Below are 21,462 nucleotides of genomic sequence, written 5' to 3'. Positions count from 1 at the left end.
TTAGGGCTGCACCTGAGGCATATGCATATGGAGGTTCCTTGGCTAGGGGTCCAGTCGAAGCTGTAGCCACCGGCCTGTGGCACAGCCACAGCCATGCCAGATCTAAGCCGCATCTCTGACCTACACCACAGCTCATAGCAACGCCGGATCATTAACCCACTGAGCGAGGCCAGGGATTGAACCAACAACCTCATGGATCCTAGTCAGGTTCGTTAACTGCTGAGCCACAAAGGAAACTCCCCACATGAGCATCCTTCTGAGTCTAGGCTCTCTTCTCCATTCCTCTGGTCAATTGGTTTATCCCAGTGAAAAATTTCCAAACATTTGGCAATTTTTAAATCATATTTTTGTTATTACTGTCTAGCTCTACTGCATTGAGGTCAAAGAATGTGCTCTAATAGTTCCTTGAAATTTTTTTTGGAGCTTGCTTTCTAATCCACTTTACTCTCAATTTTTTTTTTTTTTTTGTTGTTGTTGTTGTTGTTGTTGTTGCTATTTCTTGGCCGCTCCACGGCATATGGAGGTTCCAGGCTAGGGTCGAATCGGAGCTGTAGCCACGCCTACGCCAGGCCACAGCAACGCTGATCCGAGCCGCGTCTGCAACCTACACCACAGCTCACGCAACGCCGAATCGTTAACCCACTGAGCAAGGCAGGACCGAACCCGCAACCTCATGTTCCTAGTCGGATTCGTTAACCACTGCACCACGACGGGAACTCCTACTCTCAATTTTTGAAAAGAGTTCATATGTGCTTAAGAAGAATCTGATTAGGAGTTCCCGTTACGGTGCAGCGGAAACGAATCCAACTAGGAACCACGAGGTTTCGGGTTCAATCCCTGGCCTTGCTCAGTGGGTTAAAGATCTGGCATTGCCGTGAGCTGTGGCGTAGGTTGCAGACTGGACTCAGATCTGGCATTGCTGTGGCTGTGGTATAGGCTGGCAGCTGTAGCTCTAATTAGACCCCTAGCCTGGGAACCTCCACGTGCCTCGGGTGTTGCCCTAAAAAGACAAAAGACAAAAGAAGAAGAAGAATCTGATTGTAGGATATAAAATTCAATTCATGTCCATTACTTCAAGCCTGTTAGTTATGTTGTTCAAATCTATATCTCAGCTAACTTGTTCAGCTTTGCCATCAACAATTAAGAGAAGCAGAGTTCCCACTGTGGTATGTGGGTTAATGATCCAATATTGTCTCAGTGGCAGTGCCAATTCAAATCTGGGCCTGAATGGTGGGTTGGGGAGCCGAAGCTGCAGCTCAGATTCAGTCCGGGGCCAGGGAACTTCCGTACGTCACAGGCAAGGCCGAAAAAGAAATAAATTAAGAGAAGCATTGAAATATCCCATGTTCCTGGTGGATTTGTCAGTTTCTCCCTAGTCTAGCAATTTTTAAAACTCAGGTTTGTTGAAGTGAGTTTACACATGATAAAATTCACATGTTATTTTGGTTTTCAAGTTTTTTAATGGCCACACCCATGGCATATGGCAATTCCCCAGCCAGGGACTGAATCCAAGCCACAGCTGTGGCAGCACCGGATCCTTTAACCCACTGTGCAGGGCTGGGGATCAAACTCACACCTCCTCAGCAACCTGAGCTGCTCCAATCTGATTCTTAACCCCCTGCACCACAGCCGGAACTCCAGAGTTCACTTAAAAAATGAAGTTCTGTGAGTGCTGATAAAGACAGTTGTGCAATCATCATCATCACTATCAAATCATCATCACCATCAAATCATCATCACTATCAGTCTTTTATTTCCTTACTTAGCTTCGGCCTGGTTGCTGTATCCCTTCTTATGAGTGGGGTATTGAAATCGCCAACTCTTACTGTAGAACTGTCTGTTTCTCCCTCTAATTCTGTCAGTTTTTACTGCAAATATTTTGATGGTCTGTCATTAGATGCACAATTATAATGCACGATTATAATGGTCACAACTTCTTACTGTATCAAGCCTTTTATTAATATATAATGCCCTTCTTTGTCTCTTGTAAACACTTTAAGTCATTTTGAATAAAATAAGTCTATTCTGTCTGATATTAGCATAGCTCTCCCTGCTCTCTTTTGGTTATCATTTGCAAAGACTACTTTTCCATCCTTGCACTTTCAACCAGCTTGTATTTTCCATCTCAAGTGAGTCTCTTGCAGACAGCATGCAGCTGGATCATGGATTTTTATCCCTCTGCCAGTCTTTGTCTTTTGAGTGGATAATTTAATCCATTTGCGTTTAATTACTAATAAAGAGAGATCTGTCACTGTACTGTTTTTCTCTATGCCTCCTTTCCTACACTATTGTCTTCCTTTCTGTTTAGCTGATTTTTCCTAGTGAAATGTTTAAGCTCCTTTCTCTTTTGTGTCTATTCTATCACTACTTACTTTGTGGCCACCATGGGCGTGACTTTTAACACCCTAAAGTAATGCCACTCTAACTCGAGTTTATTCCAGCTTAACTTCAATAACATATGCAAACTCAGCTCCTTTATAGCTCTCTCCCCACCCCTTCCTGTTGCTGTCACAAAATTACATTATGTTTTGTGTGCCTGACACATAAACAATTTTTTTCAATATGTCAGTCCCTTAAAAAATATAGAAAACAAGATTTAGAGTTACAAGCCAAAGTTATCATAATACTAGCTTTTATACTAATCATTTTTTCTTTATTTTAGCCTTTTAATCACATAGAAAACAAAAAAGTGCAGTTACAAACCATTGTTACCATAACAGGCACTTTTACAGTTGCCTACATATTTATGTTCATTTGAGATCTTTATCTCTCTATGCAGCTTCGAAGTCCTGTCTAGTGTCTTTTTTTTTTTTTGGTCCTTTTTTAGGGCTGCACCAACGGCATATGGAGGTTCCCAGGCTAGGGGTCGAATCAGAGCTGTAGCCACCGGCCTACGCCAGAGCCACAGCAACACCAGATCCGAGCTGCGTCTGTGACCTACACCACAGTTCACGGCAACGCCGGATCCCTAACCCACTGAGCGAGGCCAGGGATTGAACCCGAAACCTCATGGTTCCTAGTCGGATTCGTTTCTGCTGTTCCACGACGAGAACTCCACCAGTCCCGTGTCTTTTCATTTCAACCTGCAGGACCCCCTGGAGCATTTCATTTAGCATAAGTGAAGTAACTCAGTCACCAAAAGACACTGTATAAGTCCACTTATGTGCGGTAATTTTAGTTGTCAAATCATATAGAATGGTGGTTGCCAGGCGCTTGGGGGGAGAGACGGATGGGGGGGAGTGATTGTTCAATGGGTTTAGAGTGTCAGTTTTACAAGATGAAGAGTTATGGGGATGAATAATAGTAACAGTTGCACAACAATTTAAATGTATTTGATACCATTGAACTGTACACTTAAAAGTGGCTGAGGTGGCAAAATTTTATGTTAGGTGTATTTTACTACAATAAAAATAGTTTTAAACATCCACACAAAAGCTTGTACCTGAATACTCACAGCAGCTGTGTCCATAACATCCAGAGTGGAAACAATCCATAGGGCTATCAGTAGATGAATGGATAAAAAAATGTGGCATATCCACAGTGGAATATTACTCAGCTCTAAAAAAAATGAAATTTTAATACATGCTACAACACGAACGGACCTTGGACATTCGCTAAGTGAAAAAAGCCAGAAACCAGAGTGCATAGTGCATAATCCATTCACATGTACTGGCCACAATAGGTAAATCCATACAGACAAACAGTAGATTCGTAATTGCCAGGGTCCGGGAAGAGAGAGGAATGGAAAATTATGGCTAAGGAGCAGGGGGTTTCTTTTTGGAATGATTGGAAAAAAAAAAAGTTCGGGAATTAGTTTATGGTCATAGTCGCACAATGTTGCAAATACCATAAAACTTGTCTACACTTTAAAAGGGTTAACTTTGTGGTATATGAATTATGTCTCAACAGAACTATTATTTTTCAAGACATGTGCATACAGGTGTCAGCATGGGCATGCTTTCATTTCTCTGCGGAAATGCCTAGGAGTGGGACGGCTGGGTCGGGAGGAATATGTAACTTTGTAAGAGGCGGACAAACTTTCCAAGGTAGCATTTGCGCTCCCACCAGGAATTTGCTTCATATCCTCATTAGCACTCGGTCTAGTCAGGTGTTTGTTGTTTGGTTTTCACTAATAGATAAGTAGCATGTTCTCACTGTGGTTTTAATTTGCATTTCTTTTATGATTAAAGAGGTTGAGCATCTGTCTCTTCATGTGCCCAGTTCCCATCCATGTCCCTTCTTCGCTGAAGTGTCTGTTCAAATCTTTTGTGCATGTTTAATTGGGTTGTTTTCTTATTTCTGAGTTGTGAGAATTCTTTATATATCCTGGATACCGGCCCTTTCTCAGATACATGTTTTGCAAATTTTCTTCCTAACAGTTTGTGGCTTGTCTTTTCATTTTCTTAAGAGTGCCTTTTTGAAGAGCAGAAGTGTTCCATTTTAATGAGGCCTAATTTATCCCATTTTTGGCATGCTTTTATGTCCTAAGAAATTTTGGCCTAACTCAAGTCATAAATATTTTTGCCTATGTTTTCTCCTGATCTGGCAGCTGAGACAGGGATATGGAAAGTCATAAGACAGAAAAAGAACTACTGTCATGAGGGAAAGGCAACGTTGTGAAGGCGAGAGAAGGCCCAGTCCTAAATTTTGAAGGTCGGGGGCAGCTCCCTGGACCAGACACAGGGAGGCCAGGAGAGGCTGCAAAGCCGAGATCCTATGGCTGTGTTGTCCTCTTTCCGCAAACGAAAGGCCTGGGGGACAGTGTTCCAGGCGGCCTGTGGCAAGGCCTGGAGGTGAGAACAGACTGTTCAGGGAACTTGAAGTCCTTCAGGGTGGCAGGATCAGGGCGGACGAGGAAGGACTCGGGGGAGACAGGTGGGAGAAGTGAGCACAAGGTTGGAACCTCAGGGCCTTTTCAGCTCTGCTGGCGGAGGGGGTTGACTCCAAGGGGGGGTGGGGTTGACTCCAAGGCGGGGGGTGGGGGTGGGGTATGGAAGGGTTTCAGCAGAGAAGGACATGGTCAGGCCACGGGATGCAAAAGTCCCTGTCTCCGGCTTCTGAGTAAAGCTCTGATGGGGAGCGGGGAGGTGCGGGTGCTGCGAAGAGGATCTGAGGGAGATGGAGGCTGGATCTGGGCACCGCAAGGCAGAGCCCTTGAGCCTCTCAGTGGCAACTGTGGCTGGCAAGGGGAGCCCTGGAGGAGGGACCTAAGTTGAGTGCAAGACTGTCATACGCAGAGGGCTCCCCTGGATTGATCTGAAGGGCGAAGGGTGCACACCTCGGACTCCCCGGCCAATAGTCCTTTCTAACAGTGTTGCCAGATGTAACGAAAGAAAGAGAAGGAAAAGATAGGCAGGTGGAAATCTAGAGGATGAAATTTGAAGTTGAGATCAACAGCCAACACTTTTTTTTTTTTTTTTTTTTTTGTCTTTTTGCCTTTTCTAGGGCCGCTCCCGCAGCATGTGGTGGTTCCCAGGCTAGGGGTCGAATCGGAGCTGTAGCCACCGGCCTACGCCAGAGCCACAGCAACGCGGGATCCAAGCCGCATCTGTGACCTACAACACAGCTCACGGCAACACCAGATCCTTAACCCACTGAGCAAGGCCAGGGATCAAACCCGCAACCTCATGGTTCCTAGTCGGATTCATTAACCACTCAGCCATGACGGGAACTCCAACAGTCAACACTTCTTAGCGTACATCTCCCCAATTAGGCATTTCGCCTTTTATCTTTATCTGGCAGCTGGCCTTCAGCGCTCCTCACCCCCCCCAACCCCCCCGGACACACGACACTTTTCTGGGAAGACAGCAGCAAAACAACACAGAAACGGCTCGTCTGTGGCCTTTCTGGCATCTACTTGTCATCCTTCACCAGGTGCCTCCTCGGAGACTCTGGTCCTAAGCAGCGACCCCCAGACTCCACCACTCCACCTACTCCATCTTCCTGCTAGTCTGGAAGTTCCCCCGAAAGCTGGGCCCAGTGCCCAGTCTGGGCAAGGCCAGGACCCTGCTGGGAGGCGGGGACACAAATACCCAGCAATGTCTCCCTCATCCCTGCCCCCCACACCCAGGTGGGCCGTTGCCAGGAAGTGGTCCCTGCCCAGAGCCTGGACCCCAGTGGGGCTCAGGGCCACATGCCTGGGGCCGCTTCTGGGAATGACCAGACTCATTCTGTGTCACTGTGGCCACATCCTCCCTTGGGCAGCCCTGAGCTTGGTAAGATCGAACAGGCCAGGTCTGGGCTGGGGTGCAGGTTGGGGTGGGGTCCCAGCAAGGCCCTGCTTCACTGGGTCACCGCTCCCTGGAGCTTCCTAAGAGAGGCTGGAGGGTCCCGTGATCCCCAGCACCATCATGGGGCCCCCCCAAGGCCTGGGGAGCCTGGCACAAGCCAGGGATACCCAAATTATGGGAGCTCACCGGGGGCTCCATCACCCCGATAGAGGTGGGGGGACACTCTACCAGGATTCCTAGTGGGAAAGAGACCTTCTCTGTGGGCACATTGGAGAGAGTTCATGGGAGACACGATAACTGAGCCACTGGGCATTTAAAGAGATCAGAGGATTGGGGAAAGGAGGGATGGGGGACAGGTGGCAATGGCCTGGATGCAGCACCGTATGGGAGGTGTCCTTAAAATGACCAAAGGCCAGCAAGACTGGAGCTCTAGGGAAAGTGGGAGAGCAAGTGGCAAAGCCGAGAGACAGCAGGATGTGCCAAGTGATGACCTGGGCCTGGAGCTTAGACAGGTCGGCCTCTGAGACTCCGTTGACACTGTTAATAATAATAGCAAATCACTAATGATAACAACCACCATTTACTGAGCGCTTACCCTCTGCTACGCCTCTGTATATGAATTGTTTTATTAACCTTTAAAACAGGTAGTCCCATTACCTCTATTTTACAAGATGGGAAAACTCAGGCACAGAGAGGTAGACAGCCTTGTTCACTGTCATACAGCTAACAAGTGACAGAGCTGGCATTTGATCCAAGGCAGTCTGGCTCCAGAGCCCACACCACTCACCACCTGGCGAAGGGCTATTCCTATCAAGGAATGAACAGAGGGCAGAGGAGCCCCTTGGGAGAAAATGATCCAGCTCCAATTCCTTCCCTGTGATGTTCAAAGTCATTAAAACCTGTCTGAGGGCCTGGAGTGCGCCCCTAGGGACCTATCCCAGCCTTTGCTCTAGTACCAGATACGCCCAGAGCACAAGGCACCAAGAGTCAGCGCGGGGGCTGCATCAGGAAAGAGAGAAATGGCTGTGCAGACAGTGCTGGCGTTCCTGCTGCCAGCCACTCAGCAGGCAGTCCTGGAGGCAGGACCTCTCCATCTGGGGCGTCATGTCTACACACAGGCAGGTGATCACAGCATCTCCAGACACGGTGTTGGACCCAGTGGCTTCTGACATGGGCCAACAGCGCCGCCTGGTGTGCAGCCCCGGAAGAGCGCTGGCTTCCTGAGTGAGCTTCCCACTGGGTCTGACAGGTCAAGGGCCATGGTGAGTCTCTACAACGGCGACCGGCTATGTGAAAGCCAACACAACAAACAGGAAGTGAACGGGGAGGGCTTACAAAAGACGTGTAAAATTCATACCAACTTATAAATACTTGAGGTGCCCACCAGCTCCGAGAGAACAGAACCCACACATTCACGCCTGCCAGGCGACATTCGGTCCTGCCCAGTCACCAATAGCCAGGTCACTGGAGCTCAGACAAAGGGGAAATAGGTGCTCCCCTCCCACCTCCGGGAAGTCCTATAGCCCCCGCCGCCACTGGTCTAAATAGCCTCTGTGGGTCTTGCAAGCACCGGAGGAGCAGCTTCTGGGAAGGACAGGACTTAACTGATCTTTGGGAAAGATGGGCTTGGAGTTAGAGTCATATTTTGGGGGCTAAAGGAAAAGAGGCCTCGAGTACAGGCTAGTGAGATCTCAGACCCTGGGCTGGGGACCCGCCACCAGGGCTGACCCTCTCCTGGAGGAAGGAGGCAGGGCCCAGCAGGCGTTTCTAGGACAGCTAGACAAGACCCTGCCCCCAGCAGGCAGGTGGAGGGAACAGGGCCGGGCCAGGTGGAATCCCGCCCCACTCTGATCCCTTCCTGCCTGTTCCCATTCAATCTGCACAAAGCTCTGGGGTTAGGCAGGACCAGAGCCATCTGCCCCCATGTCACAGATATGGAACCAAGTGAGAAGTGACAGGCCCAAGGTCAGACAGTGAGACTCAGAGCTAGGCGCTGAAATGTGACCTCCTGACTCCCAGGCCAACCCTCTGGCCACACACCTGGCCAGGTAGGCCCAGGCATCAGGGGAAAGTCTACTGCCCCCAGGTGGGACTGGACCTGCCCCGGAGCAGAATTCCAAGGGAGACAGAGCAACCCCTACCCTCTGGGCCTGGGGAGCTGTAGAGGTGGAAAAGCCCCCCTTGGAGGTGACAGTGGCCTCTGGTGTCCAGCAGCTAGCCTGCCACCTTGTCTGGCAGAAGCCGGAGCCTCAGGCTGCAGACAGTCAGAGAGGCCGCAGGTTCCAGGCCAGGAGGTCCAGACAGCCCAGCTTACTGCATCGCCTGGGAGGAGCTGAATGCCTCCATCTCTGCCTCCGCCTCCGCCTCCGCGCGGCACCTCTGGGAGCAGAACCACAGGAAGAGGAAGAAACCTGCGAAGCAAAAGACTAGTCAGGGGAAGAAGCATGGGGCCTCCCTCAGAATCCAGGCACCTCCTTGGTTGGGCTGGGTTGGGCCTCCCTGAGGCCCAGGAAGAGTTCTTAGAATCCCTTCCTATGGGAGGCCAGAGGGGCAGGGCGGAGGGGTTGGAGATCCAGCCACCACTGGCCCACAGGCTGCCTTTGTGCCAATTACAAGGTGGCACCCCTTCCTGTGGGTGGACGTAGCTCCAAACCAGCTTGTTGGGGCTAGATTTCAGCCCCTGACTCGCCCCCTCAACCTGCAGCCCTTCAGCAGGAAACATGATCCAGCCATACACGACCCCCTGGGCTTTCGTCCACGCCACCCGCAGGTCCTACCGTAGAATGAGTTGAAGATGGTGAAGAGGAAGAGCTGGGGCAGCAGGAAAACGCCAAAGGAGAAGAAGGCCAAGGCCCAGGTGGTGCCCAGCAGCACGGTGAGGCCCAGCACAGTGACCGTGTCCCGGCAGGCCCGGGGGCCCGGCGGCTTCTCCTGCACCCGCAGTCTGCGCAGGACCCGCAGCGCCCAGACCAGCACCACCAGGTTGAAAAGGGACATGAGGCCACCATAGCCCATGACCAGGACACTGTGCACGTCGGGGTTCCGCACCCAGCATCTGCGGGGGAGGGGTGAAGCGCCGAGGTTGGTGCGGCTCCCGGGCCTCCAGACTGCCTCTTGAACCCGGGCCGGTCTCCTGGCTCAGACCCGTGGTCTCCCATCTGACCGCACCCATGGTGAAGTCCCGGGCAGCTCCTGCAGCCAGGCCACCACGACTGGACCTACCTGCCCCCTCGCACCCCTGCCTACAGCCCCCGAACGCCTCCTTTCCAGCCCCACGGTCTCTCTCACGTCTCCATGCTTTTACCCACCTGCACACTTCCTCCTCTTCCTTGAGCTCGAACCCTCCCCCCTCCGCAGCCAGTCTGACTATCGATTTGCACTGTGTTGGGTGGATTATTGGTCCTCTTTCCTGGAAACTTGTCCCTCCACCCACCACACAGTCATCACCATCTCCTCCTCATCTTTGTGCAAAGGCCCCAGGACACCCACGCTTCCCTGACCCTTGAGTGAGGGCCGTTGTCCACGTGTGGATTGAGAAGCAGAGGCAGCAGCAGGAAAACGCCACCAAGGGTGGAGGAAAGAGCCAGAGAGATGCCTGGCAGTTGCCCCAGCCCTGGTCCTAGACCCTCTGTGAGGGCTTCATGCCCTCGGCTTCCCCGAGACACCTTCAAGGCAGGTGCTGCCTTTTACCCAGTCAGGTGACGTGATTGCCGTGAATTAGCCCTTCCAGCCCCGTGATGACCCCGCGAGGCAGGCGCATAATCATCCTCATCCTACAGTTGAGGAGATGAGGCTCTGGCTGGAACCACACACACTAGTTAGGAGTCAATGGTGGGACTTACAGCCCAGAGGTCTGAGCCCGGAGCCTGAGCCGCTAACTGTGAGCACCACCTGCTCACAGGCACTGCAGGCACAAGGGTCCTTAAGTATTTTTTAGGGGGAGTTCCTGTCATGGTGCAGCAGAAACGAATCCAACTAGAAACCATGAGGTTGTGGGTTCGATCCCTGGCCTCGCTCAGTGGGTTAAGGATCTGGTGTTGCTGTGGCTGTGGTGTAGGCCGGCGGCTACAGCTCCGATTAGACCCCTAGCCTAGGAACCTCCATATGCCATGGGTGTGGCCCTGAAAAGACAAAAAGACCAAAAAAAAATATGTATATATATGTATTATTTTGGGGATTCATCCAAGTGGATGAGTGTGGTGGTGGATCATTGCAGATGATCGCCTAGTGGGAGTGGCTCTGTCACATGTATTAATACAGTCCTGTCAGTGAGCATTGGAGTTAGCTTCAAGGTATGTTTTTGTCCTTTTTTTTTTAGGGCCACACCCATGGCATATAGAGGTTCCCAGGCTAGGGGTCAAATTGGAGCTGCAGCTGCTGGCCCATGCCACAGCAACTAGGGATCCGAGCCATGTCTTCGACCTATACCACAGCTCACAGCAACACCAGATCCTTAACCCACTGAGCAAGGCCAGGGATTGAACTTGTATGCTCATGGATGCTAGTCAGATTCATTTCTGCTGAGCTGCATCGGGAACTCCTCAAGGTATTTTTTTTTAACTTGCCGTTAAAGAAGATGTGGTATATAAACACACAATGGAATATTTCAGCCACGAAAGGAAGTCTTGCCATTTGTGACAACATGGATGGAGCTTGAGGGCATTATGCTAAGCAAAGTAAGTTGGACAAAGACAGATGAATACTGTATTACCTCACTTACTACAAACAAAACAACAAGCTCATAGATACAAAGAACAAATTGGTGGTTGCCAGGGCGGGGTGGGGAGGGAAGTGCAAAATGGGTAAATGAGTCAAAAGGCACAAACTTCCAGTTACAAAATAAATAAGTCCTGGGGATGAACTGTACAGTGTGGTGACTGCAGCTGATAAAACTGTACTGCATATTTGAAAGTTGCTAAGAGAGTAGATCTTCAAAGCTCTCATCAGGAGAGAAACAAATTCGGTAACTGTGGTGACAGATGTTAACTAGGCTTATTGTGGTCATTTTGCAATATAAACAAATATCAAATCATTAGGTGGTGCACCTGAAACAAATAGAGTGTTGCCTGTCAATTATACATCAAACAAATTTTTAATTAAAAAAAAATTTTAGGAGTTCCCATCGTGGCGCAGTGGTTAACAAATCCAACTAGGAACCATGAGCTTGGGGGTTTGCTCCCTGGCCTTGCTCAGTGGGTTAACGATCCGGCATCGCCGTGAGCTGTGGTGTAGGTTCCAGACGCAGCTCAGATTCCATGTGGCTGTGGCTGTGGTGTAGGCCAGCGGCTACAGCTCCGATTCAACCCCTAGCTTAGGAACCTCCATATGCCGCAGGAGCGGCCCAAGAAATGGCAAAAAGACAAAAAAAAAAAAAAAATTCTAGCAAGCCAATATTGAATATCTAATTAATTACTAAGATTTCATCTAAAAAAAATTTTAAAGCATGCATACACGTGGTAAGGGTTTTCTTAATGCAGGAGAATAAAAGTCACACAATTCAGAGTAAGAGGGGAGAGAAGAGGCGAGGAAGACGCGAAGCTGCTTCTCAGGGGGGGAGCTCGGAATGTCCCTGCATTAATGTGCTTCCTGCCCCGTGGAAGTGTCCCTGCAAGTCTTTTGTCCATGTCACATATTATATAATGAAACAGATGCTTAAAGAGTCCTAAGCCACACTTCCTCAGAGAAACCAACCCAACCCTCAAGCGAGAGGAATTAACCAGCTCCCCTCAGTGCCCAGAGCCCTCGCTGCCCAGAGGCTGGCTCAGGCAGTGGCTGGGGGCCAGGCTCTGGAGCCACCCTGCCTGGGACTGAGTCCCAGCTCGGCCTTGCCCAGCTGAGTCCTCTCGGGCAGGGTTTTTGGCTGCCTGTGCCTCAGTTTCCCTAACTGTCAACAAGGGCTGACAATAGCACCTGCTCCTGGCTATGAGGATTAAACAGGCTAACGCCCAGGCCTGCCATAGAGTCTGTCCTCAGCCGTCCTGAGCTTACATCAGCCAGGAGACGAAAAATGGCCAGATGGTCAGCTGCCGGTGATGGGTCTACAGGGGTTATTAAGCTATTCCATGTTGGCTGTTAGGAACATTTCATAACAAGAAGGTTAATGTCCTAGGGCACGGGGGATGAGCCGAGTCTCTGCCCCTGAGACCCCCCCAGGCCGCCCTCCCCCAGCCATGCCGAGCCTGGTCCCTGGGGTGTCCCAGCCCCCACAACACTCTCTGACTGGGAGCCTTTGAGGGCTGGCAGTGCCACGCCAGGCTCAGGCCAGGGGGAGCCAGAGCCTGAGACAGCAAAGCAAGGTGGTGGGAGGGAGAAGAGCCGGGCGCAGGCTGAGCTCCACCACAGGGCTGAGAGCCACAGCAGGGCTGGCCGATGCCTGCGCACTGCCAGGAGACAGAGGCTCCCCTGCCCTGGCCTGGCCCTGGAGGCCCCTGTGCAGGCGGGCGCTGGAGTCAGCTTCCTAGAGGTGGCCTCTGCCCCATAGGAGACCCTGGGGATCCAGCAGAAGGGGCGTGGCAAAGCCCCCTGGAAACCACGCCCTGTCTAAGCCGTGACCCCGCCCCGCTCCGCTGCCAGCACCCTCCTGTTCCAGGACCACCTGTCTTGAGCCCCAAGGCCGAGTGGCCCTGCTGCCAGAGCCAGGGGGCCCGCCGCAGCCCCAGGAGCACTTACATGGACATGTTCTGGAAGTCCGTGCCATTTCTCTGGCTATCGGAGAGTGGGATCCTGTGGGGTCCATAAACTGAGCTGTTGGTGGCAAGAAGCAGCAGCACCAGGAAGGCCGGGACCCCTAAGGAGTGGGACAGAGGCTCGGTATCTGTCAGGAGACCCCAGAGATGGGCTGGCTGTGGGGTTTCCAGGGCTGCTACAAGAAAAGTCTACTGGGCGAGTGGGGGGTGGGGGAGAGACTGTTCCATGCCCCCACTTGCTGTCCCGGGGTCCAGCCTCAGAGCAATCAGTCTGGAGCTCTTCGAGAAGGCTCATATGCATGAGGGCTCAAGGGTGGGATGGGAGCGGCAAGAGTAGTGGTCACACTGGGAGGTGGTGGCTGGGCAGTAACGGAAGAGAAGGTTTGGAAACTGGTGAAGAGACAGATAGTCAAGAAAGGGGCTAGGATGGTGATAGAGACGCCAACGACAGTGGCACCAGAGACAGTGGTGAAGCCAAGGATGAGGATGGTGCTGGTGATGGAGGTGGAGGTGACAGTGGTCCTGGAGGTGATGACGATGGAAGAATTGGAGGTGGAAGTGGTGATAAGAGTGATGTTGGGAGTTCCCTTCGTGGCTCAGTGGTTAACGAATCCGACTAAGATCCACAGGGATGCAGGTTGGATCCCTGGCCTCCCTCAGCGGGTTAAGGATCCAGCATTGCCATGGGCTATGGTGGAGGTCACAGATGCGGCTCAGAGCCCACATCGCTGTGGCTGTGGTGCAGGCCAGCAGCTGCAGCTCTGATTCGACCCCTAGCCTGGGAACGTCCATGCGCTGTGGGTGTGGCCCTAAAAAGGCAAAAAAGAAAGAAGAGAAGAGGGGTATAGAAGGAGGTGGTGGGTGCTGCAGGAATGATGACCAGTGGTCACAGCCGTGGAGGAGAAAGATAAGGACAGGAATTCAGGACACGGGTAGGGGGGAGAGACAGCGCTCACCCCAGCCCACGGCGCAGAGCTTGAGCACGTATCGGCGGAAGTAGATGTTGTAGACGCGCCCGAGCAGGAGGTAGAGGTTGAAGCCTTCGATGGCCATCCAGGTGAGGCAGCTGAGCAGCATGTAGTGCAGGGTGGCGCCCAGCACCGTGCATGCTGACCCGGGCACGGCCCACACCGGGCTCAGCAGGAAGGCGACGTTGAGGAGCAGCACGGAGGAGTTTAGGTTCATGTGGATGCGTGTTGTGGAGTCACTCTGCTTCCTGGGGGTGGAAGCATCGCTCCCAGTGACCTGGACATCACCAGGCAGCATCACCCACTGGGCTCAGAGACCCACAGTGACCGGGACACAGGGGTCGAGAGGGGCTGGGACCCAACAGCGGCCACTCGCACAGTGAGGTGGGCCTCCCGCCTCTTGCCCTCTGCCCCCTAGAAAAGCCCACCTGATTCTGGGGGCCCCAGGAGGAGAGAAGGAGGGGTGCTGAGCAGCAGTGAGTGGGCGGGCCTGGCACGAGGGCAGGGGACTACCTGGCATAGAACTGCAGCAGGACAGTGAGCAGCGAGGCCACGATGGAGATGCTGCAGCCCACCAGGGAGATATACAGGAGGGGTGCCAGCAACGTGGCAGGGACCGGGGCTGGGGAGAGTTGCTGTGGGAAAGAAGTGGGGTCAGAAGCATGGAAATGCCCTCCCCTGCCTGAATCAAAGCGAGCTTCCAGGACCTCAGTTCCCAGTCCCCCTGCACTACAATCCTAGCCATGGTCCTGGCTTAAAAACAGCCATGGCAGACCCAGTGGCCTGCCTCCCAACTCCCAGCTCCCAATTCCCATTCCCCTTCCTCCCCTCCCTTACTCTCTATGCACATGGGTGGACCCTCCACTTCTCCCACTGTGTGCAGTCAGGTTCGCCGGGCCTGGCCTATCAGAGCCCTTCCTCCTCTTGCCCACAGTGACCGCTTAAGGGATAGTCAGGTGACACACTCTAGGCCTATGTGACTTAGTTCCAAGACCTTGGCTGGCAGAACTGGGTAAGAGAGCTCTCATTCTTACTGGCCTGAAAGCTAGTAGGACATGAACTTGAAACTCTAGCCATGTTATTCTCCCATGGGGAGATCCCAGCTGAGAGCTAAGCTAGCACAAAACAAGTATAATTGAGAGACTGAAATAGAGTCCTATCTTGGTGCTATGGAGCCCCTGGATCAGGCCATACCTGAAGCCTAACCCAGCCTTTTCAGAAACATGAACCCATAAGTTTCTCTTTTTTTCCCTCAAGGCCATTTGAGTTGGATTTTTCTGTCCCTTGCAATAGCTTTCACCTTTCTCCTCTGTCCTGGATAGGGGGCCCTCTGCAGCTCTGACCACCCTCAGCCAGGCTGGATACACACATACCATGAGAACAGCAAAATAGGTGAGGTGGTTGCAGCGGCAGAGCACCTGGGAAGGTGAAGGCTGCTCTGTGAGACAGCCCTCAGGGCTCCAGGCCCCCCAGTAGTCCTTGCTGGCTCCCTCCTTCCAGAAAACACATGTCACCGTGTAGCTTTCCTAAGGGGAGATGCTGGAGTTGGGTGCAGCCGAGGGGTGCAGGGGAGGGCTATGGATCAGGGTCTGGAAATTGTGGAGGCCAGAGATGACTCAGCTGTACCCCTGTCAACATTTTACCAGGCACTGGCCAGGCTTTGGCATCAGACAGACTCAGACTCCAACTGCACCTCCACCATAGGTCTGAGAGTGACGTGGGAAAATCGCAGGGGTTCTCTGAGCCTCAGTTTACTCATCTGCAAAATGGGATCACTTATACCCAAGTCGCGAGGATAGTGGAGTAATCAAAGGCGGTGAGGAATCTCGAGTGCCCAGCTCTGGCCTATACAGTAGGTGCTCTATAATCAACTGTCCCCCTTCTGCTCCTCCCCATGGGGAACAATGACGATCCAGACCCATCCCAGTAGGGAAGAGAAAGAGTCATCAACAGACAACCCTGACGCCAAGCCACGTGGGTGGAAGGATGAGGGAAATGTCACAGGGAAGGCCACGGAGAAAGGGAAGAGGAGTCTTGAGAAGAGAAGGATAACTGAGGCACTGAGACCTTGGAGGACACATGGGATTCAACAGAAGTGGAGCAAGGACATACTAGGTAAAAGGAACCCAAAGGCAAAGGCCCAGAAGAATGAAAGGAAAGGTTGATGGGGAAATTGGGAGTGCAGAGCGGTCCTGATGAGGCTGATGGAAGATAGAGCCAGAGTGGAGAGGCTCTGGGCTTTCCAGGAATGCCATTGGGGCTTGTGCCCACCTGGCAGCCCTTCTTCCTTCTTTCGGCATCAACATCTGTACTTTCCTTGAGACCTACCCCTCCCCCAGTAATAGGTCAGATGAATCCAGCCCACTCCCTGAACCATGTGACCCAGGTCTGGCCAATTCACTCAGGCACAGTGATGGTTCAGGAATGGACATGTGACTTAGCTGGACCTTTAGGATCCATTATGGGATCCTGGTTTGCACGGACAAGAAAGAGCCTTCTGAGAAGAGGGGAAGGAGGTCCAGCACTTCAGCTGCTCTCTTACTACAGAATGGAGAGTCAAGGCAGGAAATCATTATTGAGAGATGGAGATTAAGCCATTAGGGCATCATATCAGCCCCTGGATCCAGCCATGCCTGAAGTTGGCCCAGCCCTGAACATTTCATGTACATGAGCCAATGAATTCCTTTCTGTGTTTAAGCTGGCTTGACTTGGTTTTCTATCTTTTGCAATTCAAAGACTCCTGACTAATGCAGTGAGCGAAATTTCTCTCTTATTTCTTTGGGAGGAATTTTCAAAGTGTGATAGATTCAAAGCAGTTTCCAGGACAGTTCCAGAGGTTTCCGTTTGATCAAACCAAATTCAACAGGACAGCCACAAGGGGGCGGGTTGGGCAGAAGTGGGGGCGGGGTGCCCCCAACAGTACCAGGCTTTGATTGTGCCAGAAGCTGATGTTCACCCGATCACTGAGGTTGTTCACAGGTCCATGACCCAGCTGGGCCCCCAGAACATAGTTATTGAGCAGAGATGAGTTGATGTCTTTCTGGAAGGGCAACAGAAGAAAGACTGACTGGAGGGGACATAAGGAAACCCTGGATGAGGTCTTAGAGCCCCCCTCCAGCCCCTCGTCCCTGGATGAGAACAAGCAGCATGGCTTTCACATGTACATCTGGGCCACCCAGGCAGTCTTTGCATGCACTACCTCCTCTACCTGGAAACTGGAAAGCTGCCCTCTCACCTTCGCTTTCCATTTGTTAAATGTACCCTCCACTTCACCCCTACCCTCACTCACTTTTTTTTTTGGCCACACCCATAGCATACAGAAGTTCCTGGGTCAGGGATCAAACCCGTGCCATAGCAGTTACAACCCCAGATCCTTAACTGCTAGGCCGCCAGGGAACTCCCCTAACTCACTTCCAAAGCCAAGGTTAAAAGGCACTTCCTCCAGAAGCCCTCCGGGACTGCTCGCTGGGGACAAGGCTGAACCCACTTGACTCATGCATTGCTTTCTATCTCTATGGTTATAATCAACCTTCGGCTAAAATTCAGTCTCTAAGGTCCCAGTCTAATTACTGAGATAGAGAGTTCTTTGAGGAGAGGGACCTTGTAACCTACTTGTCTGTCTCCCATCTAGGGACAAGCACATACACAGTAGATTTCTTAGGTCTCATTTGCACATTATAATCCTTCTCCCTACCATTCTGCTAAAACAGAGGCCCAGAGAGGGGCTCTGGCTGGCTGAAGGTGCACAGAAGGCTGGTCCCTGCCGAGAGACCAGGAGGTGACATGGACCCCTGCAGTCCCCAGGGAGAAGCCAGCACCCACCCTGCTGAGCTCACCATGGCACTGACCTTGAAAAAGTGGCTGGTGAAGAAGTAGATGCAGATGAGACGCAGCTCCCTGGTGTGGGTCCTGCAGGCATCCCGGGTCAGCTCAGCCGGGAACTGCATGGCGTGCCGGGCTTGGGCCTGCAGAGGGTCAAAGACAGGCTGAGCTGGTGCCCGGAGTCTCCAGACCCACCGCCACACCCTCACTGCTCCCTGCTCCCTGTGAAGCCCTCCCAGCCTCGCCACGAGCGTTTCCCACCTTGGAGCCTCCACCTGCAGAGCCCTCTCCTGCCAGGCTGCACATCCACCCACACTTCCTGAGATCCCAAGCCTTCCATCCAGGCTGCTCTGGTCTTGAATTTGGGTATTTATCCCACCCAGCTGGGGCCCTGAAGTCGGAGCATCTCGGTCTGTAGGCATTCAGTGGGAATCATACCAGGGTCCTCAAAGGAGTCCAGATACCCTGGCCTCTCCCGCGGCTGCCTCCCACCAGGACCCTGCAGGAAGAGGACACTGCCCCTGAGGGGCCACAAGCACCCCGTTTCCATCAGAACATCAGCCCCATTTTACAGAGGCGGCAACTCCCAGCTGTTAAGGCAGAGCCCAGACCATGGGGAAGAGGGCATGGACCCCAGGGAAAGTCCAGACCTTAAACCCTTGGAGCATCTCTGGGTGGAGGCTCTAGCTACCCCATCCCTGGCCACCTCTGACCTGGGGGACACGCTCCAGAGTGTCACTGCTCAGTGAGAGGCCGGTGAAGTTGCAGCCCAGCTTGAAGGCCAGCGTCTGGATGGTGTGTGTCTTCAAGGTGAGGTTGTGGCCCCCAAAGCTGACGTTGAGCAGCCTCCATTCCAGGCCATGGATGAAGCTGAAGCCGAGAGATGGTCAGAGACTGGTGTTGGGGTGGAGGCGAGAGAGGCTCCCCGCAGCCTCCCCATCCCACACCCCTGCACGCCCACGTCCAGACATGTGCACACAGGGTTCCTGGCACATGTTTACCTCCCCCCCCAAACCCATCCCCTTCTCCCAATTATCTTTTTCTTTCTACAGCTGCATCTGAGGCCTATGGACGTTCCTGAGCCACAGGTCAAATCGGAGCTGCAGCTGGGGCCTAGGCCACAGTCACAGCAACACTGGATCCGAGCTGCATCTGCGACCTAGGCTGCAGCTCACAGCAATGCCAGATCTTCGACCCACTGAGCAAGGCCAGAGATGGAACCCGAATCCTCTCAGAGACAATATCAAGTCCTTAACCCACTGAGCCACAATGGGAACTTCTTCCCCAATCTTGTTCGGGTCCCAGTTTGCTGACACCTCCTCCGGGAAGCTTTCCCTGGCTGAAGTGCCTCACAGTCCATATGCTTCCCCGATCAGTCATCAGCATCGGCCTGTCACCCAGAGCTGCTCGGCCTTTGGGTCACAGACCCTGCAGAGCCCAGCTTGAAGCCCTTTCCCAGAAAAAGGCACGGAGACCCCCGATTTTGCACCTAGTTTCCTGGCATCCATGGTTAGTGGCCCCCAACAGACAGTAAACTCAATAAGGACAGGGACCCGTCGATCCTGCATCTCCAGAACTTGGTGTCGGGTACATAGTAAATGCCGAATAAATGCGTGTTGAATAAATGAATTAACAGTCTTTATGGACCAACCCTGGGCCACTGATTCAAGGTGCAAGCTGGGGTGGAACACGGCTGACGCTGGTGGGGGGCGAGGAGGCACACAACTCACTCAGCAAAGGAAATCAGGCTCCGTTTCTTGGCCGCCACCTCCATCTTCTCCATCCAGCTCAGGGCGTCTTGGGACGATTCTGTGGGGTGAGATGGACCTCCGCCTCGGCCCCTGACCACAGCTGCCCCCGCCCCGGGCCTCTGGGCTTTCCACCCCAGCCTGCTGCTGCCCCACGAGGCCTAAGCGCCCCCTTTCAATCTCCCTTGCTTTGAGGCCTCCCCACTTTACCTCACAGCCAGGGCCCTGGGCTAGGATGATCCCCGCAGCTCAGCGGAGCCCACTTACCTGCCGTCCAGCTCTGGGAAGTCACCAGGCACAGGCAGAAGAAAAGGGCCCCCAGCGATCCATGCCCTGTGCCCGGTCTCCTCCAAGAACCAGCTCCCGACCTGGAAAAGTGCATGTCGCCATCATCACGGGACTCTAACTAAAGGCGTCTGGCTTATCCCACAATTAGGACGTGCAACATCTTATGGGACCCTCGGTTCCCCTGCCCTGAAGAAACTGAGGCTCAGAGAGCAAGGAGTCCCGCTCTGCATGAGGCTGCCGGAAGCCAGGTCTCAGTTACTCCGGGATCCCAGGGCATTTGGTAACGCCTGCCCTTTGCAGCTCTGCGAGACCATTCCCTGCCTCCCACATGGTCTCTCTGGGGGGCCGCTCCAGGGCTCTGACCTCACCCAGGAGAACGTTGGGGGTTGCTTGTCATCAACCCTATCCTACCCTGTCATCCACCCTCCATGTGACTTTGGGCAAGAATCTGTCCCTCTCTGCCTTCATTTTCCTGGGTTTTAAAATAAGCTCATAGGGGTAGGAGTGGGATGGACGGGGAGTCTGGGGTTAATAGATGCAAACATTGCATTGGAGTGGATAAGCAATGAGATCCTGCTGGATAACACAGGGAACCATACCTAGTCACTTGTGATGGAACATTATGGAGGATAACATGAGAAAAATAATGTGTGTGTATATATATATATATATGACTGGGTCACTTTGCTGTACAGTAGAAATTGAGAACACTATAAATCAACTATAATGGAAAAAATAAAAGTCATATAAATAAAATAATATAATAAACTTCTGCTTAAATATAGCAAATGTATGTCTACCTCCTGAAACGTCACTAAAATGCAAACAAATGAATAAAACAGACACAAAGCCACAAAAGACGGAACAGTGGGAAAGAAGACAATAGCAGAGGAGAGAGGTCAGCAAAATTTTGGAGGCTACAGAGCTGTTGGCCCCTGGGTTAAAAAGAAAATTAAAGCAAACCATAAAATGATGAATCCAAGAGCCTGCAGTGAGGAGTTGGAGCTGGTGTGGTGAGGGGACAGGGAGAGGCCCGCTGGGGCAAGCCTCCCAATTGTGGGAGCACTTGAGAACCGCAGGCAGCGGGAACCTCTGAAGGTGGAGTCAAGGATGAGGCTAAAAACAGGGGGGTGTTGGAGTTTCTGTCGTGGCGCAGCAGAAACGAATCCGACTAGGAACTATGAGGTTGTGGGTTCAATCCCTGGCCTCAATCAGTGGGTTAAGGATCTGGTGTTGCGGTGAGCTATTGTGTAGGTCGCAGATGCAGCTCGGATCTGGCGTTGCTGTGGCTCTGGTGTAGACCGGCAGCTACAACTCCGATTAGACCCCTAGCCTGGGAGCCTCCATATGCCGCAGGTGCGGCCATAGAAAAAAGACAAAAAAAGACTAAAAATTTAAAAAAATAAAATAAAAACAGGGGATTGTTGGTTGTGGGGACCCCCCCCCTTTTTTTTGTCTTTTTAGGGCTGTACCTGTGGCATATGGAAGTCCCAGGATAGGGGTCAAATCGGAGCTGCAGCTGCTGGCCTACACCATAGCCATGGCAGCTAGGGAATCTGAGCTGTGTCTGCAACCTACACCACAGCTCTGGGCAACGCAGGATCCTTAGCCCACTGAGCGAGGCCAGGGATCAAACCCAAGTCTTCATGGATACTAGTCAGGTTCATTACCACTGAGCCACAAAGGGAACTCCCAGACTGTGAATCTTTAAAATGACCAG

The 21,462-nt window shown here is 52.4% G+C and overlaps 1 protein-coding gene across 8 annotated transcripts in view; it reads right to left on the bottom strand.

Annotated features, from left to right (window-relative positions):
* The window catches only part of ADGRG5 (adhesion G protein-coupled receptor G5), a 32,118-nt gene continuing 17,447 nt past the window's right edge, over nucleotides 6,792–21,462 (bottom strand). For 7 of the 8 annotated variants that reach the window (XM_021093911.1, XM_021093912.1, XM_021093913.1 and 4 more), the window contains 12 exons: nucleotides 19,722–19,822; nucleotides 19,437–19,515; nucleotides 18,420–18,576; nucleotides 17,733–17,849; nucleotides 16,808–16,924; nucleotides 15,258–15,410; nucleotides 14,398–14,519; nucleotides 13,873–14,132; nucleotides 12,900–13,017; nucleotides 9,008–9,285; nucleotides 8,545–8,641; nucleotides 6,792–7,516 (listed from right to left, as the gene is read on the bottom strand). In XM_021093911.1, the coding sequence (XP_020949570.1) occupies nucleotides 7,501–7,516; nucleotides 8,545–8,641; nucleotides 9,008–9,285; nucleotides 12,900–13,017; nucleotides 13,873–14,132; nucleotides 14,398–14,519; nucleotides 15,258–15,410; nucleotides 16,808–16,924; nucleotides 17,733–17,849; nucleotides 18,420–18,576; nucleotides 19,437–19,515; nucleotides 19,722–19,822 (1,615 nt within the window). In that variant the 3' untranslated portion in view covers nucleotides 6,792–7,500. Of the gene's footprint in view, nucleotides 7,517–8,371; nucleotides 8,642–9,007; nucleotides 9,286–12,899; nucleotides 13,018–13,872; nucleotides 14,133–14,397; nucleotides 14,520–15,257; nucleotides 15,411–16,807; nucleotides 16,925–17,732; nucleotides 17,850–18,419; nucleotides 18,577–19,436; nucleotides 19,516–19,721; nucleotides 19,823–21,462 lie in introns of all 8 variants that reach the window. The other variant, XR_002344544.1, reaches the window with a different exon arrangement.

Source organism: Sus scrofa, chromosome 6 (genome assembly GCF_000003025.6).
Source record: "Sus scrofa isolate TJ Tabasco breed Duroc chromosome 6, Sscrofa11.1, whole genome shotgun sequence".
Lineage (NCBI taxonomy): Eukaryota > Metazoa > Chordata > Mammalia > Artiodactyla > Suidae > Sus > Sus scrofa.
This window is presented reverse-complemented; position numbering and strand designations above follow the sequence as displayed.